The sequence below is a fragment of the Chrysemys picta genome, chromosome 11 (assembly GCF_011386835.1).
Source record: "Chrysemys picta bellii isolate R12L10 chromosome 11, ASM1138683v2, whole genome shotgun sequence".
Taxonomy (NCBI): Eukaryota; Metazoa; Chordata; order Testudines; family Emydidae; genus Chrysemys; species Chrysemys picta.
Genome location: NC_088801.1, coordinates 13,803,069 through 13,827,783, shown reverse-complemented (window position 1 = coordinate 13,827,783; position 24,715 = coordinate 13,803,069). Strand labels below are relative to the sequence as shown.

The 24,715-nt window shown below is 46.9% G+C and overlaps 1 protein-coding gene across 1 annotated transcript in view; it reads right to left on the bottom strand.

Moving 5' to 3' along the window:
* Positions 1-1,097: 1,097 nt before the first annotated feature.
* SCTR (secretin receptor) overlaps positions 1,098-24,715 on the bottom strand; it is a 32,116-nt gene continuing 8,498 nt past the window's right edge. The window contains exons 4-14 of the mRNA XM_005279849.4: positions 21,524-21,634; positions 15,903-16,006; positions 15,426-15,523; positions 13,480-13,612; positions 12,623-12,776; positions 12,464-12,524; positions 7,565-7,634; positions 4,851-4,942; positions 4,553-4,691; positions 4,325-4,366; positions 1,098-3,167 (exon numbers count right to left, since the gene is read on the bottom strand). Coding sequence (XP_005279906.2) covers positions 2,985-3,167; positions 4,325-4,366; positions 4,553-4,691; positions 4,851-4,942; positions 7,565-7,634; positions 12,464-12,524; positions 12,623-12,776; positions 13,480-13,612; positions 15,426-15,523; positions 15,903-16,006; positions 21,524-21,634 — 1,187 coding nt within the window. The 3' untranslated portion in view covers positions 1,098-2,984. The remainder of the gene's footprint in view (positions 3,168-4,324; positions 4,367-4,552; positions 4,692-4,850; positions 4,943-7,564; positions 7,635-12,463; positions 12,525-12,622; positions 12,777-13,479; positions 13,613-15,425; positions 15,524-15,902; positions 16,007-21,523; positions 21,635-24,715) is intronic.

Below are 24,715 nucleotides of genomic sequence, written 5' to 3'. Positions count from 1 at the left end.
TTTGGGGAGGGGGTTGGAATGGGGGCGGGAAAAGGGCGGGATCGGGGCGGGGCCAGGGCGGCAATTATTTCCCGGCCTAGGGGCGGCAAAATTATTCATCCGCCACTGCCCCAGCGCCTGAAACTGCCTCAACAAGCCCCTGTGCATTCAGATCCTCCACACTAAGCCCGAGATTGCCCCCACATGGAACTCTCTTACCCCACACCTGGATCCCCTCACACTAAGCCCCTCTACACTTGGATCCTGCTGGGCTGAGCCTGCTTGCCCACATCTGGTGCGCCTGGTGCAGAGGGGCAGGGCCCTGGGGTGTTTCTGGGGCAGGCCCAACCCTTGCACTGTCAGGGTTGGGTGCAGCCTCACGGCCGAGTTCCTGTCCCAGGGGGGCTGCTGGTGATCTCCCACCTCTGTGTACCCAGTGGCCTCTGCGTCCCACTACTATGCTGGAGCCTCCACATTCATTTATCGACAAATAAAATTTGCAGAATTTTTATATATTTTTTGTGTGCAGAATTTTTAATTTTGGGGGGCAGAATTCCCTCAGGAGTAAAAGCACTAACCCAAGTGGAGGAAAAGAATGTAAATGAACTTTTTCTATGCTCTCAAAAAAACCCAACCACCAATTAGTTTGATTCTTATTTTCAGCTCAACTATTTCATCCCTTCCTAATTGGGACCAAGAGGACTCAGTTGGCAAGATACTATTCTTAAAATCAGAATTTTTGACCAGAAGGTCAGGTGGTATATATGTGTAGCCAGCGCTTAATTTGTAATGAAAGAGGTACCGGGGCTCAAGCAATTAGATGCCAGGGCTCAAGCAATTTTTTTACATTCATAACTGATGTGGCAAGCCCAGAGGTGCCAGGGCTATGAACTGCCAAGCCCTGGGGTGCTTGGACTATGAACTGCCAAGCCCAGAGATGCCGGGGCTCAGCCCTGGCACAAATTAAGCACTATGTGTAGCGCCACTGAGGTCATGCTCTGTATAAGCTCATTGATTTCAGTAATATGGTGTAAGGCAGAATTTGTAAAGACTTTCCCCTGCCTTCACTTGGAAGACCAGAGAGGCAGATCTCACAAGTATAGACACAACAGTCTAAATGTTGAAGGCTTTTTTTTTTTTTTTAATTTGGAGGAACGGAGAGCTAGTATGGGAACTTGTCAGAATGGGTCTCTGCTTCTACCAGTTCAAGTGATCATATTAACCCAGACAATACAATTGCGTTGTTTTCTGATAACTGCATTGTTAGAACAGTTGAAGGGAAGAAAACTATTCCCATTTATTCTGATGCCATTGAAACCTAGCTGGACAATGGATACATAGTAGGAAAGAAACAACAGCTGGACCAAGCCCTACCCTTCCCAGCACATTTAATCTACAATTGGGAGATTTTAAAGACAGACAAGTTTTAAAGGTTGAAACAAAGGGTTAAACAACTAATTCTACATCTTTAACTAATATGGTGCTTTAGAATATATTGTACAACCTTCATCCTGCAAAGCAGAATCATATCTACAGTCCAGCCTTCAACAGAAAAAGAAATATGAAACATTTTATAATCATGAGCCCAACCCAGCCACAATGGAGTGGAAGGAAGCCATGTTACAGGAAGAAGGAATTACCGAGTGTATCAAGGTGTCAGAAGTGCCAGGCACCCAGCTGAGGCAGGAGCAGAGTCTAGTTAGCATAGAAACAGGCACTGAAGCAGGGGTGAGGACTAGCTGGAGCAAGAGCAGTCTGTCAGAATGTCGGGGTTCAGACCAGCCAGGAACAGATGCTGGCTTTCTCCCTGACCAATTGTGCTGGTAGGCAACTAGTGAGCTTCGCTGGACCGCCTTAGAACTCGGAGTGCCACAGCCCCGATGGGCTGCTGCTTTAACAGTCCTGCTTATAAGCCTGGGCCCCACAGCCATTCAGCGCATACCATACCCTTTAGTTCTAGCATTTGGCTTCTGTGTCTCCAGTAGTGACCCTCCACCCACCTGGGACCCAGCTCTTAGTGGTAGGATGAACTCTCGCCCTCACCATTAGGTCTGACCGCCCACGGCTTGGTCGGCAACACAGAACTACAAGGCAATGGGAATGATCCCAGCCAGATAGTGACACTGAGCAGACTGGAGAGACTATGTCCCTTAGGGGCCTATATACCTGCCTTGGTCCTCACCTGTGGATTGGCTGAACCCTGGTTGAATGTCCTGGGTCTTATCACAAGACCTGCAGGTAATTGCCTCTGATGACTCATCACACTCTCTGGCTCAGGGATGACTGATTAGGTTTAAGCAAGCTCAGTTTCAGAGGTAACTCAAGGCTGACTCATCACACAAGGTGAATCATCATCATCATCTCCTTTTTCCAGCGCCAAGGTTGGGTAGGGCTGAGGGTCTGAGAAGATTCCATCGATGTCTGGTTTGAGTTGCCATTTGAGCCTGTTGAGTAGTTGGCTGGGTGGTTTTATGCACTGTGTTATACCTCTCTCCTTGGATGTCCACAGCCTCTCACTGTGCACTCTTCTATAGAGAACAGTTTTAGTCAGTTGGTGTGTGGTCATTCTAGCAACACGGCCAATCCATTGTAATCGGTGCTCTCTAGTGAATGTTGTCAAGCGCTACGGATGTCACCATTTCTTACTTTATCTAGCCTTGTCCCTCCTAGGATATGACCCAGGCACCTCATTTCAAATGTTTGCAGCTTTTGCTCCAGATGTTTTCTCAGTACCTTCAAGTAATGTAGGTACAATGAATGTTGTATATAATCTGGTTTTAGCTGTCATGGAACCAGAAAGGGGCGGGGAGGGGGGGCAGAGAGCAGAATCCTTGCAAAATAACCATAGTAGTAATACCGCTATACAGGATACAGACAAACAGAGGCAAGAACAGTTGACTGAGGGCCAAGTTCTGCTTTCGGATACATTCAGGAAGTTCCTGGTGCAGCCCATGGGAGTTGCCCATGTATATCTTAGTACGGAAGTAGCCCTGGACTGCACTTTTCTAAATTACACTTGACTTCTGGATAGTCTGCCTCTTTTGCTCTTGAGGGCTGGGCTTCATCATCTGCATCACCTGGGTGGAACCACTTCCTCCGTTACTGGATGAAGAGCTGAGGTGCTGATTCAAGCGAACGTGTTGGCTTAAATGCCACTGCCTCCATTTTCTGTGAATTTCCAATTGAACCTAAGCAGTGAAGTCACAGAATATTTTGGTCAGCGAGTATGTGTAGAACCTTGCATTTTTGCAGGGACTCAGCACAATGGGAAAAGGAGAGACAGTTCCCCTTATCCAAAGCTTATGTTTGTTCCACACAAGGTACTCTTTATTTAACCCCGAGTTTAAGAATGGAGGTAGATACTGGATACTATTATTTTATTGTATTGCGGTTAGAGCTGGTTGGGAATTTTCTGAACAAAGGTTTTTTCTTCAGAAAAGAGTAAAGGTCTTTGACAAATTTCCCATTTTTTAATTTTTTTAAAGTTTCTAAATTATGAAAACACCCTGTTTTGACATTTTCAGAATGAAAAGTTCCCTTTTTGTGTTTGAAATGGCTTTTTTCATTTAGAAATGTAAGTTGATTTTATAATTTCTTTTTTTCAAGGTTGATATTTAAGGGAACCATTTTGATTGACCTGATCCAAAATTGTTTTTCAGATTTTCAGTTAGTGAACATTTGAGATTTTGACTTTTTGGCTAGATTTGGGATGGGGAAAAGTTTTTGAAATCTCAAATTCTCTTGGGATGGGAAAATTGTTTCCGACTCTGCAGTAATTGAGGTAGCACTTAGGACCCATAGTCATGGACCAAGACCCCATTGTGCTAGGTGCTGTACAAACACAGAACAAAGAGTCCCTGCCTCAAAGATCTAAGATGACATAATTTATTTGGACTCTAATAAAACTTTTGATAAATTCTCTCACAAGAGGCAATTAAGAGAACTAAGCAGTCATGGGGTGACAGGTAAAGTATTGCTGTGTATTAGAACCAGTTTAGATACAGACACCAAAGTGTAGGAATACATGGTCAGTTTTCAGTCTGGCCAATGATTAACAGGATGCTCTCATGTTCCCTCCCAGGCCTGGTGTTTAATAACCGGGGGAAAGGTTTGGGGGACGAAGAGGTGGCAAGGTTTGCAGATGGTACATACTTACATAGGTTACTCAAGTCTAAAGAAGACTGTGGAGAACTTCAGAGGAGAAGCTGGGCAAATGGGCAGCAGGCTGACAGATGAAGTATAAGGGAATTCACATGCGAAGAAATAATTTGAACTAATGCTCATTGCTGCAGTAAGCTTGAGTGGATGCATAACTTAATAGGAGCTGTGTATGCAGAAAACTCACCTCACCATTGAGAAAACAGTACAGCACAGCCACAATAAAGCCCTGTAAAATAACAGAACCATATCAATAACCAGATTTAGTATTTTGGGGGCAGTTTTTCCAGATTAGAATTGATTTAAAAATGTAAAAGCAGATCAAGTATCTTGCTTCTACTGCTGCAGCTGGGATATTAGAAAGGGAGGGAAATGTCCTTTCTTTGATTAAAAGATGATAGATGCCAAATATCACCTGGAATGATCCGAGTCCTAATTCAAAAACCAGCTGAATTTCCATCGTGCCGCTGTTCACGTCCTCAGGGAAAAAAGCAAAGATGATATAGTGAATTCCAAAAAGGGGGATGAGAAGGAGTGTTGATTTTGCAAGTCTCCTAGGAGTAGAAATAAACAGGAAGATGATATCGTAAACTGGGAGAAAAGGGAACTATTTAAAGGTGAGGTGTTTATATATATATATATATATATATATATATATATATATATATATATATATATATATATATATATAAAATAGTAAAGAGATAACCTACTTGTATTGGTTGAAATCATTTCCCCTTCCTTCTGGCGATTTGAGCTTTCTCATTAAGATTCTTAAAATATTTACAAAAAGAATGAAATTAACCTGTAAGAACAACAAACATGGATGACAGACGTCAGACTATTGAAATCACTTATTAGCAGCACACTGCTGTGCCCTACACGGGACCTGCAGGCTGGCTTTACCCATCTGATTTAACTAACTACATTAATCTCTAGGTGCTCCTAGAGCAGTAGTTCCCAAACTGGGGTTTGTGAACCCCTGGGGGTTCACAAAATTTACAGGGTGTTCTTGGGAAAAAAATCCCTAATGGCGGACAGAGCTGTCCCTAGGAACCCCGGGTAGCATGAGGCCGGCAGCCTGGAGCCCCTGAGCTTCCAAGAGCTAAGCAGATCAAAGCAAGCCTATCTATCACACTGAGGAGATTTAACCTTCAAGACTCCTTATAAGAAATGGAAAGGGAGGTGGATATTTTTTGCTGATTTTATAATTAAATAGGCAGCTAGTATTGTTTTTTAAATTATTATGAAGAACAAGCTTTGTTGTGACGTGCGTTGTTTGCCTGGACTGCTCAAGACCTGAATGCTTGTGGAAGGAGGAACTCTTTGAGTTGGCTTCTTAAATACCTTCATGCTGTTTCACATCTTATACTCCGTGATGAAACATAGGAGCCTTTTCTTATAACAGGCTTATTCAAAGTGATACAAGCTACGAAAGTGAGATCTTGGAAGAGTGTTGCCGTTTTCATAATGTAATAAAAATACTGTAATGATAAATAATAATTAATAATAGTATGGAATAAGTATATGATAAGAACAAATGTTATATTTCCAAGATCACTGCTTTTATAATTTATACTCCGATAAAGGAGAAAATCCCTGGAAATATTCATTTTTAGAAGGGGGTTTGTGAAACTTGACAGTTTAGTGAAAGGGGTTCACAGGTTGTTAAAGTTTGGGAACCACTGTCCTAGAGGGTGACATTCACCTGTGTGCCACCTATGCATCACTTAAATCCTACTTAATCCCTATTTTGAAGACTTAAGCAGCACATAGGCCCTGTGCTGTCCCTCTGCCAAGGGGTTAATTTCATCCAGACACAACTAAATAGTGGACAGAATTCATTATTCAAACTTCAAGACAAATCACCAAAGAAAAGGGAGGTGATGCACTCTGGTAAAATGAATAGTTGCCACAATTTTCAAATATCTCCTGTTCAAAATTTGGCTTTTAGGGGGCCAGCTGATTGCCCCAGCTTGATTAGACACAAGTGAAGATGTTCAGAGGAAGCCATTAAAGTTATCCTTTGACAATCATTGTTACAGATACCATTTGTTCTGCATATAGGGGATCTTAGATACTGGATCCACATTAACTACAGGCAAAGCAGGCTTCATACTGATAACCATTGTAGGAATGCTTTCATTTTCCTCCACAAGGAGGAAAACCAACTAAAAATGCTGATCTGCTTCTTGGGCAGTGGGAAAAGGAAGCAATATCTTTCTCTGCTCATTTGGCCTGCAGACAAAGAGTAGAAATAATATGATACAGTGAGATACAGATTCAGTTCTCCTTTCTTGGTAAGAAGTAGTGTAAACCAGATTGAAGCATGGAGAAATAAAATTCAGCTTATCTATGTTTTGCATCACCTCTCCCAAGGTGGATACTCTGTGCTCCATCCACTACGCAGCTAGTGACCCATTAATTTACTCAGCTGCAGTGGCTTCCTTATCATGCCGCTGCACTGTCGCTTTTAACCCTTTCCTACACATACAGACAGTATTAAATGTAATGCCCTATATTAGGGGTCTCCGGTTAATTTGAGGAAACATGAAGGAGAACCTTTTTGTGTTTTCCCCAGTGGACATTGCAGATTGGAATGCCCTTTTGTGTGCCGTAGATTTGTTAAATGAGTGATTCCTTATTTTTATCCATTAAAATATTATTGCATTTCAGTGTATGTGAGCTATCTTCATAGCTGTGCTTTGTGCTGCTCTAGGAGAGACACCCCCCTCTGCCACAATACACAGTTAAGTTTGTCACTTTATTGCTGAATTTCCTGATCTGGCTAGAATTTAAATCTCACCCCATCTAGTCTGAATGTAGGTTGTTGCAGTCAATGCAAAGAAATGCTGTGGTCCTGCTAAGTTTTCTGATTGGCTTGCCCAGTTGTCCAGCCTTCCATTCAACTTTGTGGGGTCAAGAGAGTTGCCTGGGTGTGAATGAGGGCAGAATTTGGCCCGGGATTCATATTGAAAAGCTAAAACTGGTGGCTGTGTGGTCCAAAGCAAGTTGGTTTGCGCTTTGCTGAGCGAGGCAGTGTCGGAGCGTAGGCAAAACGACTGTTGTGCTGAAAGCTTCGGCCCTTTTGTTTCTCCTCCAGAGCCTCCCATGGAACAATGCAAAACAAGCTTCCACAAGCCAGTTGAAGTTCATGTGAAATCAGCAGGATGTGGAAACCTGATCCCCCTTAGGCTTTTGCTTCTTGGAAGGAAGCTCAGAGCTTTCTTTGTAAAGTTAGCCCTAAGGCATTAGTTACAGATGCTGACTCCTACTAAGCAAAAGTCACTGAGGTTGTATCACGCCAGTTAAGGCACATGTTTAAAATCTTTTGACAAACAGTTTTAAAACATGTCAAGTGGGTGATCTTTGATTTCACAACATTTGGAAATGCACTTTGCAAGCACTTGTTACAGAACAGACTTACAAAAATAGACAGGACTATAGGGCCTCTAATGATCCACCAGATAGCAGCATTGGTATTAATGTCCCAACACCTGTAATAATAATAAGAAAAAAAAAAAAGATGTACTTTTTAGATCCCCAAATGCCAACTGCTTTCACACCGGGTCTTAATTTCTTAGCTCTTCAAATAGGTATCTATTGCATTTTTCACAATATTAAATAATTTCCATTCAGGGCCTACTCCTGTGCCCACTGACATCAGTGGCAAAACTTCAATGAGGCTAGATTGCATCTGGACTAGCCAAATGACATATTGCCCTTAAAATGAAGTACAATCCTATTTATCCAAAAGCCTTGGGGAAAACATCTGAAGCCATCAAAGAAACGAGGTTTCATTGTTCTTACAAATCAGCTGCAAAGTCGGGCTTTGAAATGGCTGTGCTCCAAGTCTGTTACTGGAGTGCAAAAAGAGAAGGCCACTTTAAAGGGTGGCTTTAAAGGGGGCATCCACTAGGTTTGAAAAACTTGGCTGCCTTTGTAGACGAACCCCATTTAAAAAGAGTTTTAAATCATTTGGTGCATACTGAGTCCCTCAGTGCCATCTGGCAGAGGGCACATCATACAATAACTTCCATCAGGCCAGACATACTCATTGCCACAACACGCTTGGTCATCATCTGTTTCTAAAAGGTATCATGGAAGGTGTCATAGACAAACCAGTAACACGCCGGTCATTAATATGATTGCACAATGTATGTACAGGGGGTTGTATAAAGAACTATGGAGGTGTGCTGGAAATATGGTCTTAAAAGGTGTTTTGCAAACAGTGCATAAGCCCAGCCTGTCCAAGACAAAGGAATGTTATTTCACCATTTTCGTGTGTCTCCAATGTACTACCTCAAAGAACAATGAAAAGTACATCTGCATAGAAGGGAAACAAAGCCAGCAAGCTAAACAACCAGGCCGTGTGTGTGTGTGTGTGTGTGTGTGTGTGTATGTGTCTGTGGATACCGCTTAATGATCACAACGGGAGATGGAACTGGAACCCCAGTAGCTCTTCTTGGATCTTGAAACAGAGACAACAGGCTCTGTGTAGCGAGGCGGTGGGCTACCCCACAGCTCCGCTGAGGGCCGAACCTCCCCTAACTCCAACGTGGGCGGAGCCACCGGGTCCAGCGCCCGCCCCTCCGAGGTCACGGCCCCGACCCGGAAGTGTAAAAGCCCGCCTGCAGAGCTCAGTGGTGCCCAGGCCGGCGGAGAGAGCAGATGTCTGTGGCCGAGCTTCCGCTTGGGAAACAGCCGCAGGCCGCGAGTGGCCTGCTGACTCACCGGGTCGGTCGAGCCTACCTCTCGCCAGGTACCCCGAGGAGGACTGGCCAACCTGCCCCGTGCCAGCTACCCCGAGGAGGACTGGCCAAGCCTGCCCCGTGCCAGCTACCCCAAGGAGGAGCCAAGCCTGCCCTGTGCCAGCTACCCCAAGGAGGAGCCAAGCCTGCCCCATGCCAGCTACCCCGAGGAGGAGCCCATGCTGGTGGAGAGCACCGACGACACTAAGACGGCCCAGGTACCGTACGAGGGGGAGTGTGGAAGTAGCCCAGGGGCAGCCGACCCCAGTCTGGCTGCTGCACTGCCAGAACCGATGTCAGTGTGTTGCGGCCAGGATCCCCACTGACAGCCGCGAGTTTCCGTCACTGCTAGGTCCCCGGGCTGGGACGCAGTGGAGTGGGAGGGCCTGCGTCCCCCCTGCCACCCACTCCTTGGGTGGCAGACTCCCTCCTTTTTCCCTGGCCTAGAGAGGCTGGGGGCTGTTACAAACCCCGACCCAGCCCCTGCTTAAGGGCTGGGCCTCTGACTGACTATTTGCTTGCTGCCCCGCCCTGACCTAGGGCCTGGGCTGCCACAAACTGATCCAGCCCCTGCTTAAGGGCCTGGGTATTTGCTTGACTATTGGTTTGCTGCCCCGCCCTGACCTAGGGCCTGGGCTGCCACAAACTGACCCAGCCCCTGCTTAAGGACCTGGGTATTTGCCTGACTGTGTGAGTACTAGGGTGACCAGATCACCCAAGACAAATATCGGGACGCGGGGGGGGCCAAAAAAAAAACAACCCTTCCTCCGCAAGTGCTGGAGGGAGGCCCGGGAGACTCAGGGGAAGCGCGGGGCCGGGGTGAGTAAGAGTCCAGCCTGGTCCCTTGCAGGCAGGACTCAGTTGGGTGGTAGGGCGAGGAGGGGGGCGGCCCGCGGGGCCAGGCGGCGGCTGTTCTCACCCCCGGCCAGCGGGACTCGGGAGCAGCCGCTGCTGCAGCTCCCACTGCCGCGGGGGCAGGAAGCGGCCATGGCGCTCGGCGGCTGCAGCTCTGGCGCCCCCGAACCCCCCGAGCCGGGGCCTGCTGCAGGGACCCAGCAGCGCGCACGCTGCGCCCAGCCCAGCCCCTGGCCAGGCGCGTCTGGGCTGCTGCCCAGCTGGTGCTATCGCGCGGCAGCCCCGGAGTGGGGGCAGCAGGCCCCAGCCCCCCCGTCCCGCAGGGGAACGAACGGGACTGGGCTGCCGATGCCTCCGCCCGGGGCCACCGCGGGATAGCACCAGCTGGGCAGCAGCCCAGACGCGACTGGCCAGGGGCTGGGCCCAGCGTACGCGCTGCTGGGTCCCTGCAGCAGGCCCCGGCTCGGGGGGTTCGGAGGCGCCGCAGCCGCCGAGCGCCATGGCCGCTTCCACCCCCGTGGCAGTGGGAGCTGCAGCAGCGGCTGCTCCCGTGTCCCGCTGCCCGCCGCCTGGTCCCGCGGGTCGCCCCCCTCCTCTCCCAACCACCCAACTGGGTCCTGCCTGCTCGGGGCCAGGCCGGACTGTTACTCACCCCGGCCCCGCGCTTCCTCTGAGTCTCCCGGGCCTCCCTCCAGCGCTTGTGGAGGGAGGGGGAATGGTGAGCCCGGGGAAGAGGCGGGGATTCGGGGAGGGAGCCAATCGGGGGAGGAGGGGGCGGAGTCGGGGCGGGGGGGGGGGGTGCGAGCACTTCCGGGCTCTAGGCTCCGGGGCATTTCCTTGTTTGTCCCGTGTCCCGACCGCATGTTGGTTGGGACACGGGACAAACAAGGAAATATCGGGACAGTCCCGATAAAATCGGGACGTCTGGTCACCCTAGTGAGTACTGCCCCACCCTGATTGGGGGCTCGGGGCTCTTTCCTGACTGTAGCGAGGCGGCGGGCTACCCCACAGCCCCGCTGAGGGCCGAACCGCGGCCCAAAACTACTACACTCTGGGAAATATAAGCAGAAGAGCCTTTTTGGCATCCATCACCTAGGGGACAAAGGGGAAGCAGCACCCTTCGAGCTCATCAAATGTGGATCTTCTTGGCCTAAAAACCAAGAGCAGCTGCAACAGACTATAGGTGAGAAAACCTGCTTAGGCAAAGATTGTAACTTGCTGAGGTTTTAGTCACTAGAAAGCGTGTTTGGTTTTCTTGCACTTGTTACCATACCCGTATCTTCTAGTCCTACTTATTGTCACTTAAATATCTGTTCTTTGTCAATACGCTTATTCTCGTTTTAGTACAACTCCATCTCAGTGCTATGTATTAAAAGAAAGGGTGAAGTCCTCAGCTAAACTACCAGGCTGGTGTGCAGGGTGTTGGAACCACTGGTATAGTGGGAGTGTTGAGAGCCATTGAACCAAGCTGTAAGCCCTGTATACAGTAAAAGCTGTTTTATCTGGCGTGTTGGGGGAATAAGGGTTGTCAATAAGTGAAAAATGCCAGTTAACTAAAAGGGAGGGAGTTTGGGTGTGGGAGGCGGTGCGGAGCTGGGGGATGGGATGCGGGAGGGGATGCGGGGCGTGGGCTCTGGGAGGGAGTTTGGATGCAGGAGGGGATGTGGGGTGCTAGATCCGGAGGCTCCTCACGTCGGGTGGCTCCCCACAAGTGGTGACCTGTCCCGGCTGCTCCTAGGCAGATCAGGCGGCTCTGCGTACTGCCTCTGCCCGCAGGTGCCGCCCCCGCAGCTCCCATTGGCCGCAGTTCCCAGCCAATGGGAGCTGCAGAATTAGCACTCAGGGCAGGGTGGGGGCAGCACGCAGAGCCGCCTGCCGTGCCTTCACCTAGGAGCAGCCGGGACAGGTCGCCGCTTGCAGGGAGTCACCTGAGGTGAGCGGCCCCCGGATCCGGCACACCGCACCCCCTCCTGCACCCCAACCTGCTTCCCCAAGTCCCCTCCTGCATCCAAACTCCCTCCCAGAGCCCTGCCCCACATCCTCTCCCACACCCCAACTCCCTGCTGGCCCCGCGCCAACCAGACTATAAACCGGAATGTCACTGAAAATCAGAAATGCCAGTTTATAGAGCTTTCTGATTGGTGAAGTGCATAAAATAGCTTTTACTGTATAATGGAATCCACTTCAAGCCAGGGGGTACAGTAGCACCCCCATCACCCCTAGTTCCAACACCTATGCTGGTGTGTGCTCTGCCTCCTTGGAAACAGTGAACTTAACTTCTGTAAGGGTCCAGTGAGAGGGACTGGATGCTGCAGGGGGGATGGTTGTGGGCTGTTGGTGTCACCCTGCATGGAGTAGTCAGGCCGGTGGAAGCCAAGATGAGGTCCCTGTGCGGTGAGCAGGCTGCTGGTGTCAGGGCTCTGAGCTAAGGCTGCACAGCACAGAAGTTCCCAGGGCTACAGGGCAAGAGGTGACAGAACCCCCTTACCAGTCTGGGTGAACCCCCTAACGTCACAATTCTCAATCAGGGTTTAACTATCTGCACAGCCTTCAGGCGCTAACTGAACCTCAGCAAAGTGGAGTTTGATTCACTAGGGTTAAACAGTAATAACAGCTGACGAGGCTTTCAATGGGCAAATAATCGATGCAGCTGCCTCTTAGACGTATATGTTGCATGTTCCCCTATTGAGTAAAACTTGTATTTAATTAAAATGGCTTACCCTGTATCTTCACATAGGTGCCTGGTGACGGACCATGCTATAACAAATATGGTTGGGATGCCTGCGATGGAAAATCCAGTTATTGTTCTATAAACCTCTCACAGATAAATCAACAATCACCCAACCATTATTTTGACTGAAAAGATAACCAAACAGTACCCCATCCCAGGGCGATGAAACACCAGAAGAACTTCCTTTCTGAGAAGAAAGAAACGACCAGAAGGGTGTGGAGATACAGTCCCTCCACAAGAAGCCAACTGTAGTTAGCCATGATGCAATACTGAAAGAAGATCATGACGAGTTTACACCCAATCTGAGGAAACAGAGAGAGTATCGTTAGCTTTTGTTGCGTCTTCATCTATCTTCCTGCAGAGAGTCAGAAGGTAAACATGGATGCACAATCATTTTTGGTATCCAATATTGAAACAGATTGGTGGGCTCACTCCAGGTATTGACAGGAAAGGAAGGGGGGTCCAGTAGGTTTCTTGCCTATGCAGATGAGCTAAGGGCAGGCTCTGCATGGTCGAATGAGTGCTCCCTTTTCCTCTTCCATGTGGCCATCTCCCACCCAATCACACACAGAGAGGACAGAAAGCCTGTGACCTTCTGCAAGATTCAGCTCACAGGGTGAAATCCTGGCTTCATCTAAATCAATGGCAAAACTCCCATTGATTTCAATGAAGCCAGGATTTCCCAGAGTTCTCAGAGCACTTCCCCCATTCATTTGGATTCTTCCTTGGGAGGAGAGAATAAAACCAATCTCTAGCCCAAAGTTGTAAAAGATGGTGAGAATTTCAGCTTGACACAATTAACATGCACAATAAAGTGACAAGAGGGAGAGAGAGAGGTGCTTTTATATGATAAGACAACACTTTCTTCTCCAGTAACTCTCTATATAAAGGAAAGACCAAGGAAACAGGCTCTCTTTCCTGCATAAGCATTTCCTTACAAACTGCCTTGGTGAAATTCCAGTGGAAGGGTGGGGAACTGAAGATTCTGGAAGTCTGGGGGTTTACCGTGTGTGCCCCACAGTAGTTAATGTCCTCAGAAGAAAACAAAACGGCGTCTTTGATTAAGTTTGACAAGGCTCGGAAAATGAAGGATGTAAACAGATGCATGTGGATGTAGTTCCTCGTACAACGGAGTCTTCTGTACCCAAAAGAGAGAAATCTCATGAAGTTATGTTTCTAGAAAGGGGATGGCTTATTGATCTAATCAGGCTTCAAAGACCTAGGCTACCAGCAGGGCCGGCTCTAGGCACCAGCAAACCAAGCACGTGCTTGGGGCAGCACATTTTCAGAGGCAGCATTCCGGCCATCGTTTTTTTTAGCTTAAGGTGGCAAAAGCCTAGAGCCAGCCCTGCCATCAGTAGCGCGGGGACGCCCTGGGACCGCTGTGGTTCATGTCGGGGAGCAGCACCCACACCTTGTGACTGGGTTGAGCGGGCTCCAAGCGTGGGACACTCGGGCTGGGGACCGCCATGCGGGGCGCATGGAGCTGCCTGCAGGTGCCGCAGGGCAGCCGCCCCCCAGCGCCGCAGCTGGGGCTGGGCGAAGCGGCCCGAGCCACCCAGGGACTGCGGCAGGGCGACCAGGAGCAGCAGCAGCAGCGCGTCCATAGTGGGAACCGGTGCCCGGGGCGCTGCCGTGCGGGGCCTGCGTCCCACTCTCCAGGGCTCCGCTCCCTCTGGGGCTACCCTGCGCCAGCTCCTCAGTCCCTTGCTGGGGCAGCCCCCAGCTCTGCCCTGCTGGGTCCCGGCTGGTCCTGGAGGCAGGAGCCCTGGCTGGAGGGACCCTGGGCTGAGGCATGGCCCGGGACCCCCGCTGCTTACCCCAACCCTGCCAGCGCTGGACCGGCTGGAGGTGAGGGGGGAGCGGGCGGAGTCAGCACTGGTGGGGGGGGGAGCCCAGGGCTGGGGAGGCAGGGGTCTGTGTGGGGGAGCCCAAGGCTAGGGTGGGGGGCAGCCAAAATTTTTTTTGCTTGGGGCGGCAAAAAACCTAGAGCCGGCCCTGGCTACCAGGGCCTACAGATTCAAAGCCTAGCAGAATCAACTCAGCCCTTTGTCCTTCAAAGGGACATCAGTGTTAATTCCATGCAATTTACCCACCCCAAGGGTTTCCTTTCGAGAAAATCTGAAAAAACAAAATCATGTCTGCTCTTACAGGGATGATATCAGGACATAGCCATAAAAGTTGAGGGTAATATCTGTAATAGCTCTGGCCAAAATTTCCCCTCCCCGCACATCCTGAACTGTGATGTGCGCCAAGCTGCTGCCCCCCACCCAGAGCTGGTTGCACATCAGTGGTGCTGTCTAGATTCTGGACTTGTACCCACAAACCCACTACGTGCTGAATCCCCCAGCAGCCAATTGGAAATCTGTGCCTGGAGGCTTAGGACGGACTATAGTTTGCAAAGCATTTTGGGTTCCGAAGGCACTTTACTGATACATTATTTATGATAAATGAAGTTTATTTGGTTGAGTAAACAACAAAATCAAGCCTCCGGCGTACTTAAATTATACATGCCTGGGGCTCAAATTTGTACTCTGTCACGCTTGTATAAATCTGAAATACTGTACTGCAGCCAATGCAGTTACTCCAGATTTAGGCCCCAAAAATGCATTTAAAAAAGGAAATTTAGGCTGAATAGCAAAGAAAAAATTTCCTGTGGGGAAAACTATTAAAATATGTACTAGTCTCGTAAGGGAAGTATATGGTGGCAGCGCCAACCTTGGAAACCAGCCTGGCAAAAGCACAGAAAAAACATGCTATGGGGAAGAATCCTGCACTAACAGGAGATGGACTAGTGACCCCGAGTGCATTTCCAGCTCCGATTTCTATAACAATTTTGAAAATGTCACCATTTAAATTCATCTGAAAGCAAACAAAGGAATGTGGGGCTTCTATGGATTAATCAGCAGTTCCGAACAAATGCAAACAAACAGCATAGAACTTCCCCTCACCTAAATGAGGCCAGGATTCCTAAGGCTACTGTCAGAGTCCCAAGGGAGGTACTATATCCAACTGTGTACATGGTCTTCAGCTTCATGAAGTAGATGCGCTGTAAAGAGACATACATTTGAATCTTCGCTTTAAGTTTTAAATATCTCCTGGAAATCAGCCCATTTTGACGTGTTAGGAGACGAGCATCTACTTTCTTTCTTTGTATTGTTTCACATCTATATTTTTTTCATAAACACAGGTATTCTACTTTGGGGAAGGAGTGCGGTGTGCAAACTGGAGGATCTTCTGGGATGGACAGACAGACAGACAGACAGACAGACACATACACACAGACCCCCGCCGCCTGACTCCCAATCTCACACTTGAACCGCAAACACCATCCTTTCTCTCTGGTACTAGTTTGGAATATCTCTCCCCTGAGACCATTGTTTCATGAAGCAACAAACTGTAACTTACAAACAATAAATCAGACTCACTCTCTCCTCATTGGCAGTGTCGTTCACGTCATAGCCACAAGCAACATCGGGTCTCGGGAATGTCTCTGACCACCCTTCACTGGTGCAGTTTCGATGCACAAAACCTGTATTGTGGCAGCAGTAACAAAGCAAGGTGTAATGCCTCCCAACTGTACCAGGATGACTATTCCACCTGCTGATCAGGAACGAGCAAATGGCAGTGTTCCAACAGCATGCAGAATAGTTCCCTTCTCAGAGTGCAGACAGCATAATACAGGTGAAACGCAGCTATCGGTGTGAGCATCTTTTTGATGTAGCTAGTAGCTGAACAGAAGCCAAATGAATCACCGGAGTGTCTAGAAGGGCTAGGAGCCTCATCCAAAGCCCAGTGAAGTCAATGGAAAACTCCATTGGCCACAATGAGCTTTGGATCAGGCCTACAATCCTGGATTAATGAAGTTAACGGGAGTTATGCTATTGGCTTCAGTGGGAGCTAGACCAGACCCTACAGCCCTATACTGTTTGGCTGTGGGCTATACATATGCTTCTCTGCATCTGTGTTGTCACAACAACTGAGATCAGCTGAGGTGTTTCAACTAACAGTCCCTAGTCTTGAACATCTGGGAGCTGGAGATGTGATTCTCAGCCATGGATATTGACTCTGGAGTTCAGGGACTGAGTCTGTTAACCTTTAGGGGCCCAGTGCAAAGCCCACCAATTCTTCAGTCTTCTTTCTCAGGGCGGGGGGCGGGGAGGAAAGAGAATTACTGTGCATAGTGCATGCAGTTTATTGATGAGGCGGTGAGTTAATTATATTGATATTTGTCCAATGTATTGTGTGGTTCTTACGATATTGTTCACACATCCAGGGACAGTTGTGACGGGTGCATTTTATTAATTGAAAAATAAATAAGCAAAGCTGTTCTGTACATCTGGTGTTTGCTGGTTTGTGTTCTGGGAACAGCAAATCTATGACTCATTGCACCACAGATTCATGCCCTGGAGAAGTTTGACATTTTCCTGAAGATCCCTAGCTCAAAGGTCTGATTGTTTATCTCTGTCTGATGAGAGGACAAGATGTTTGATTTGCAGCAGTGAATACTGTTGCCCCTTTTTGACTTGAGAGGCTAGTTACATTTTGGGGCCCTCGGGATGCTCCAATTGGAACTAGAAACTGAGAGATTCTGGTATTTTCCCTTGTTTAGCCACAAGGAGAGCATGAAGTCCTGCTCCTCTGAACACAGGAGGAACCAGAACCAAGAGGAGCAGTCTCCTAGCTCACAGCCCCAAGCCTCTGTAGCTAACAGACCCAAAAGCTTGCTCTCTCTCTCTCCCCAGCCCCTTTCAGGGTCACGCTGCACTCACAGGCTAGCCTGCTGCCTGACTCTGGCTTTCTCACACACAGGGCCGACTCTACCATTTTTGCTGCCCCAAGCAACAAAAAAAGCTGCTCAGACTGCTGCCCGAAATGCCGGAGCAAAAAAAACCAAAAAAACCCACCCAGACAGTACCACCCCAAGAATGGACGGAATGCCACCCCTTAGCATGTGCCGCCCCAGGCACGTGCTTCCTCCGCTGGTGCCTGGAGCCGGCCCAACACACACACACACATACACATACACACCCCTCTGCCTCTCTGTTCTTTGTCTATTCTCAGTTTCCATATGTGCTCTCACACACTCCAGGCACGTGCTTCCTCCGCTGGTGCCTGGAGCCGGCCCAACACACACACACACATACACACACACACCCCTCTGCCTCTCTGTTCTTTGTCTAGTCTCAGTTTCCATATGTGCTCTCACACAACTGGTCACAATACCCAGAGGAACCCAACCCGTCACCCACCTGGCAGTAGTTTCTGGGCAGATTCTTTTTTTTAGATTTTAGGTGTGACCCCTGAAGTGTTTCTTACAACTATCTTAAGTGAAGGGCGTGTTTACACATCAATCTGAAAAAGGTTTTAACTCAACCCATAACAAGGTTTCACCCAGCTCATAATAGTACGAATAATGCCTCAGGTCTGAGGGCTCTGTTCAATCTGTACGAAATCACTGCTGTGATTCTGAGTGATGGCTCATCTCTTCTTTTAAAAACACAACTGTGAGTGTGTGTATCTGTGTATTTTTATGGGATTTACAAGGAAAACACATCTGATTTGTGCGCATGTGTGCCAGCAGGAGGGGAGAGCTGAGTCCTGTGGAATTATAACATGGATACAAGTCCTTCTTACAGCAGTAAACCATATCTGTGGGTTTTCTACCTCGTGGAAAAAGAACACCACCTGCTTGACTGTATTACCAGTCTGTTGAGCAGCGGGCTTCCAGCAAGAACTCAGTTTACAATCTGAAGTGTGATGCATTCCTTGAAATTTACATACACAGGAATGTTCCTCAGTAGTTTTTCCCTAGTGAGCATGCATATGTATGGATTTTACATATGGTAAATCACAGTGGGCTGGGATTTGCAGCATAATCAGAAGCAATCTATATGTGGAATTTCTAGAGGACCAATCACACACTGAATGTGGTTAAGTGTATTGACGTCATAGTGCTCAAACTTGTATTAGGCACCTCATACTACAAGAAAAAAGTCCTGGTCTTGGCCTAGACAAGCTACAAGCTAACATCAGATCACCGGAGAAAAGTAACTGTGATTGGTTGCTGCTATGGCCATCAAGCCCACATGGTGTGCTGAAGAGAAAGGTATTTTTGCCAAGCAATAAAGTCTGGGTAATAGCGATAGCCATGCGCAACTGTCAGCCAGGAGCTACCACTGTCCCATCTGCTGTAGAGCAGAGGTTCTCAAACTGTGGTCCGCGAGCTCCATTCAGGCAGTCCGCAGATAGTTCCCTGTAAGGTGCGCGTCTGGGAGGCCGCACATGACAGAATGAAGGGCCACCAACCTAATTAGTGGAGCCACGCAGGAATGGGGGCTGCTGTGGTGGGGGAAAGAGAGAGAGACTGCCCTCTTTCCCAGCCCCAGCTCAGGGGCTGCCGTGGCAGGGGAGAGAGGGCACATCCACCGCATTAGAAAAGTAAGACCACTGATATTAAAATATGAGTTGTGTGCTTTTATTTGTAGAACAAAAAAAATTAATTATTATTAAGGGTTTTTTATATATAGCGTTTTTATCCAAAGTGCATTACAGTAGTTAGCTAACGGTACAAACAAAATTTGGAAAGATCATTAAGTGATCCGCTGATACCCTCAGCAATTTTCAAGTGGTCCGCGAAAAAAAAGTTTGAGAACCATTGCTCTAGAGATATGGGGTAAAATACTGGCGATACTGAATCAAACTCCCAATGACTTCAGTATGGTCAGGATTCCATCGATGCCAACCGCATCAGCAACCATTCTCAGGACAAACCCACTTGCTCTTCTCCATCTCTTGTTGTACTCTTCCAGTGCAGGGATATGACTCAGAAGGCCATACTCAGCTCCCCAATGACCACAGCTGGTTCCTGACAAGTTTTGTTTTCCTGGATGGTATCACATGGTTTCTATTTTTCCAGTGATTCTAAGTTAAGCTATCACATTTCTGCAGCAGGAGTGTCTGGCAAGATCCCTCCAATACTCAAGGGAGAGAAGGAAAAGCAACTAAGATGCACACCTTGTGAGAGTTTTGCACTGGCTCATGCCTTGTGGCACCCCATTGGAGTCAGTAGTATTGTATGGAGAATAAATCAGCACAACATTTGGGCTGCTGCACCAGACAGGACAACTCCGATATACCGACAGCCCATCTACATTTTGTTCTGACTTTACTATGACCCTTGAAAAAAGGCTGTCACTTAAAGATCGGGTGGAAAGAAAGATGCCTGACACAGGCTTTGAGCATCTCTTGACAATCCACATCTTCCCCATCGCCTCCCCACCCCATCCTTCCCTCTCAGCCTGCCTACAAAGTAGAGTGCACGTGTCCTTGACTGTAGAAGCAGACTGTGGTGTGTTTCTGTCAGACAGAGATAAGCAACATTAAGTTAAACCAAAATGCAGTGCTTAGAAGTGGGCCTAGAAGTGGGCCTATAACTGACAAGAAAGGCTCTAAGTGTGTCAAAGAGGACAAGGCATGATAAAGGGGTGGGGGGCTGGGTGTGCACAAAAGTGCAGAGCTTTAGATGCTTAATCAAGAAGGAAATTTCATATTGATGTACATGAGTATGATTTTAATGATGCTATTTGTTTTTTAGGAAATATTTATATTTTGGGGAAATCATGACATGCTCTCTTTTATACTCTGCTGAAACTCCATCCTGAATGCGTGTGAGACTCAACATTCAGATCTGGATCTGACCTTCACTCATACGATATTTGGGTCCTGACCTTTGTTTCAGCTCATTACACAGGCAGGGATCAGCCAAGATGTTTGTGATGCAGATACAGATCTAGATCCCAGAGCTCCGGGATGTTTGGATCGAGGATTTGGTTCAGATCCATCAGTGTCCCTAACGTGGTTCTTTTGTATTTGTGGCTATCAGTATTCTTTGTAGCTAAGTGGCTAAGAGAGCAAACTTTTGGGAGTTGTTTTTCTTGCAAATAAACAAATCTCGTGTATATTTGGTTTTTCCCTTAAAATTGCATAAGACAGGGCAGGAGGCAGTTTAAGAGTTTAAACGTATGAGTCACAAACAAGTCAGAGTATATGTAATAGAACTGAATGTAGCTACACTGGAAATAAACTGTTGTTGGTTTCAACCCAAGATGCTAAATGAATAGAGTTAAAAAAAATTTAATGCTAGTGGACATTGTCTTGTGATTCTGTTTTGAACCCACCCACTTTGATCATTGCTTATTATTAGTGACTCAGTACAATTCGGACACTCCTTATATTAAAGGCAAATTAAGTTTAGAATTGCTAGAGTTATGGTTTCCCTTTTCTTCAGATAACAGAATGCACCCATGATTTCAGATAGTAACCTTTGGATGTTTGACCTCTGTTCCACTCCAATCACCATCCAACTTTGATATGTATGCTACTGTTTTCTACTGGACAGACTAAATATTGGACCTTCTCAAGTGTTAGCAGCTCCCTCTAGTGGCTGAATTAGTGGCTGTCCTTTCAGCATACAGAGGCTCCTGCTTTTCCAGCCAAAAATCATTGTGAGTAGAACTGGCTGGGAAATAGTTTTCCCATCCCATGAGAATATTCAACATTTCAAATGATTTCCCCGTTTGGAATCGGGATGAAAAGTTGATTTTTTTTCAAACTGAAAATAAAACAAAAAACAGTTTGGGTCAATTGAAACATTTTGTTTTGAAAATTTCAAACATTTTGTTCCGATTTCAACCTTTTTTCTTTTCTTTTTTAAATTAGGTATAAAATAAGTTATATTTTCAAATGATAAGTCTTTTGAAATGAAAAAACAAAACAAAAAATGTTCTTCATCCCCGTCTGAGCCTTCTGGATCACCACAATAAAAAGAGAGTAGTTCGTTTTATTTTTGTTTTTAGTCAATTTCATTTTCAAGCGCTCCTGCATTAGTACAATGATGAAAATATTCAGGCTGCAAACACCACAGAATTCTGGTCATTGGCCTTTAAAAAACATGGAAACATTTTTCTTAGTTTAGGTTTTCTAAAAACGAAATCTGACCTGAAAGTGTCCCCTTGAAAGGATTTTCCTTTAAATTACTTTATTTTACCTTTTTTTCCAGTAAGCATTTGGAAGAATTCTGAACAACGAGCATTGACAGTCTGTCCAATTGAAGAAGAAGGCCAGCAGCTCGTGTTATCCCACATTCCAGCACATCTGCCTATGTTGTAAGAACAGAAGCATCATTGACCATATTCCCTGGACAGTCACATCTTCAGAGAATTAAAAACATTCAGTACTGTACTCTTAAAAGCAAGTCTGAAGGACTTTAATGGGGCTTTAATGCTTCCATTGAAGACAATGATGTCTTCATCCTCTGGCTACAGGTAGTTCCCTTAGCTTCCTTGGACTACTTGCTTCATCAGGATGAGGAAGAGCTGGGGCCTGATTCAAAAGCAGAGAGAAGTCAATGGAAGTCTTTCCATTGATTTCAATGGGTTTTGGATTATGCTCTTGGCCCATACTCCTCTATCACAATAACGGTTTAATGAATTTTTTGGGTCACCTCAGCCTTTCTAAAACTGCCGTTTGGAAAGCATCTAGTCTTTTACGTACATACCACAATTCATTTGTATAAATACAAAAATACACACCTTGACTAATATGTTAAACAGCTACAAAATTATATTACAGAAAAAGCCAGAAGATACTGCATTGATGTCAGACTTGTACAAATGTAAATACTGATTACCATTTCAACACCTCATTCATTACAGCTGAGATTGTGTTAGAGTGAATAATGTTAATGTACAGCATTCTGGGCTCAGCTGTGGTTCTCGATTGCTTTCCTGCTGTAAGAGATCAAAACTAATTTAGCTATTCTAGAAAAGCAATTACTGTGATTATAAAGTAAACGAATTACACCAGCTAGTCACAAGTTAGGGGGAAAGAAAGATCATTATTCCCTCCCAAATACTAGTCAAATCTGACAGAGGGCTGACTAACATTATTTCTTGCACAAGCCATGCCCTTGAGACTATACTGTTTGAACCTACTTTCCCACCAATTATTTCAATTTGAGGCCCCATCTTTATTGATCTGAGATCCCACTTGCAATGTATTTAGTGATGTAACTGTTGTGACTTTTTCTCTGTACTGCATCTTTAACTCACTAAGGTCTCTGCTCTCTGCAATGACTGGCAGACATTCTGAGTGCAAACTGTTAGCAGAGAAGAACACACCCCACACCCTTTGTGCTCTCTCTCTCTCTCTCTCTCTCACACACACACACACACACACACACACACACACACACACACACACACACACAGAGAGACTTTACTTTTGTTCTTTCTTGTTTTGATGCTCTCTTCATTCAAATTGAAATGACCTGTTTTCCTATCTGTGTATGAAAAAAGTTACACTTGCCTTCACTCAGTTATATTCATTTTAGCCACCCTTCCCCCTCCCACCACCAATGTAACAGACTGAGAAACAAGGCAGCTGGCACGGTGCTGCATTTGCAGACTAAGGGCTCAGTCCTGCAAGGTGCTGAACACCTTGTTGAACGGGGCTGGCTGGAAAACAAGAATTACATTTTGTGAAAAATTTCCAGATTTCAAAATTTGTTTTTGTTTTGTGATGCAGAAGGAAAATGAGACTTTTGTAAAAAAAACATGAGAGAGAGAGAAAAGTGTGTGGCACTTTCTACACAGTGCTTAGTACCTCACAGGATCAGCCTCCATCAGACCAACACACATTTCTAAATTCCAGAAATGCTTTCGTCATTTTTCAATTGATTTCTTCTTGTATGACAGTGATCACATTTAGAAACAAGTAGCTTACTCACAGCCAATGGCTTTCAGCTCGGATAAATGCCTCCGCTTGAATGTTTATCTGACCTGGCAACTGTTTATTTCTAAGCAATATAATTTAACTACTGCAGTTCACTCAAACCATACATTAACCCCAGGGGTGTTTATGTTGAGATCTGCTGTGCTGTCTGGGTTTAAAAGCTCTGTGTCAACACAGCTGATATAAAATCAGTGAAACAGACTGTTCTAACTCCCAAGTATCAGAGGGGTAGCCCTGTTAGTCTGTATCCACAAAAACAACAAGGAGTCCGGTGGCACCTTAAGAATGGGGTTTTTTACCCATGAAAGCTTATGCCCAAATAAATCTGTTAATCTTTAAGGTGCCACCAGACTCCTCATTGTTTTTGTTCTAACTCCTTCATTTCACAGAGAACAATAACAACTTAAACACCAGCAAGTCTGTAATATTGGGAGATGGTTTTCTCCAGGGACGATGCGGGGACAGAACAAACAAGTTTTTAGTTACTTTTGCCCTTGGACATATAAGGCCAGATTCTCATGTGGCATGAAGCTGTTGGAATCTAGATGTAACTGGCCAGCTAGAAGTGCCTCCTAAAGGCGGTATCTCTCAGCTGCTGTAAAGCTGGCATACTGGCTTCTGTGGCAACTACCCATCCCGACCCCAGTGTAGGAGGCATGTCAGAGTGAGGGCAGAGCACCGCTGCATTCTGCTGATTTTCAACTGCTGTATGCTCTCTTTGGAACAATAGCCAGCTAACAAAAATTAGAGCAGCCCCATAACTGCTCTGAATTATGCCAGAGTGAACAAAGATCCCAGTTCCCTAATAATCTCCCTCCCCAGTCACTCTCCTGCACCAAGCACATTCCAAACAAGAAAGAATCTCCCCCCCCTATAAACTGGAGTGTAAAAAAGAGTGTTATGGTAATTAAGGGTATGCCTACACTGGAGATGTAATTTCTAGCGTGGGTACGTACAGGTGCTAGCGTTGACCTAGCTAGTGTGCTAAAAATAGAAGTGTAGCTGTGGTGACGAGAGCAATGGGATGGGTTAGCCGTCCCGAGTATAGCCCCACCTGGAAACACAGGTACTTACTTGGGCAGAGCCCCTCACCGCAGGCGCCACAGTGGCTGCACTTCTGTTTCTAGCATGCTACTCCATCAAAGTTAGCACTTGTACGTCCACGCAGAGCCAGCTCCAGGCACCAGCAAATCTAGCAGGTGCTTGGGGCGGCACATTTTCACGGGCGGCATTCCGGCCACCCTTTTTTTTTTTTTGCGCTTGCGGCGGCAAAAGCCTAGAGCCGGCCCTGGCAGCAGCAGCGCGTCCTGCACGGGGGGCACCCTGGGCCGCTGTGGTTCGCGTCGGGGAGCAGCACCCGCACCTTGTGGCTGGGCCAGGCAGGCTCCGAGCGCGGGACACTCGGGCTGGGGGCCGCCCTGTGGGGCGCACAGAGCCGCCTGCAGGT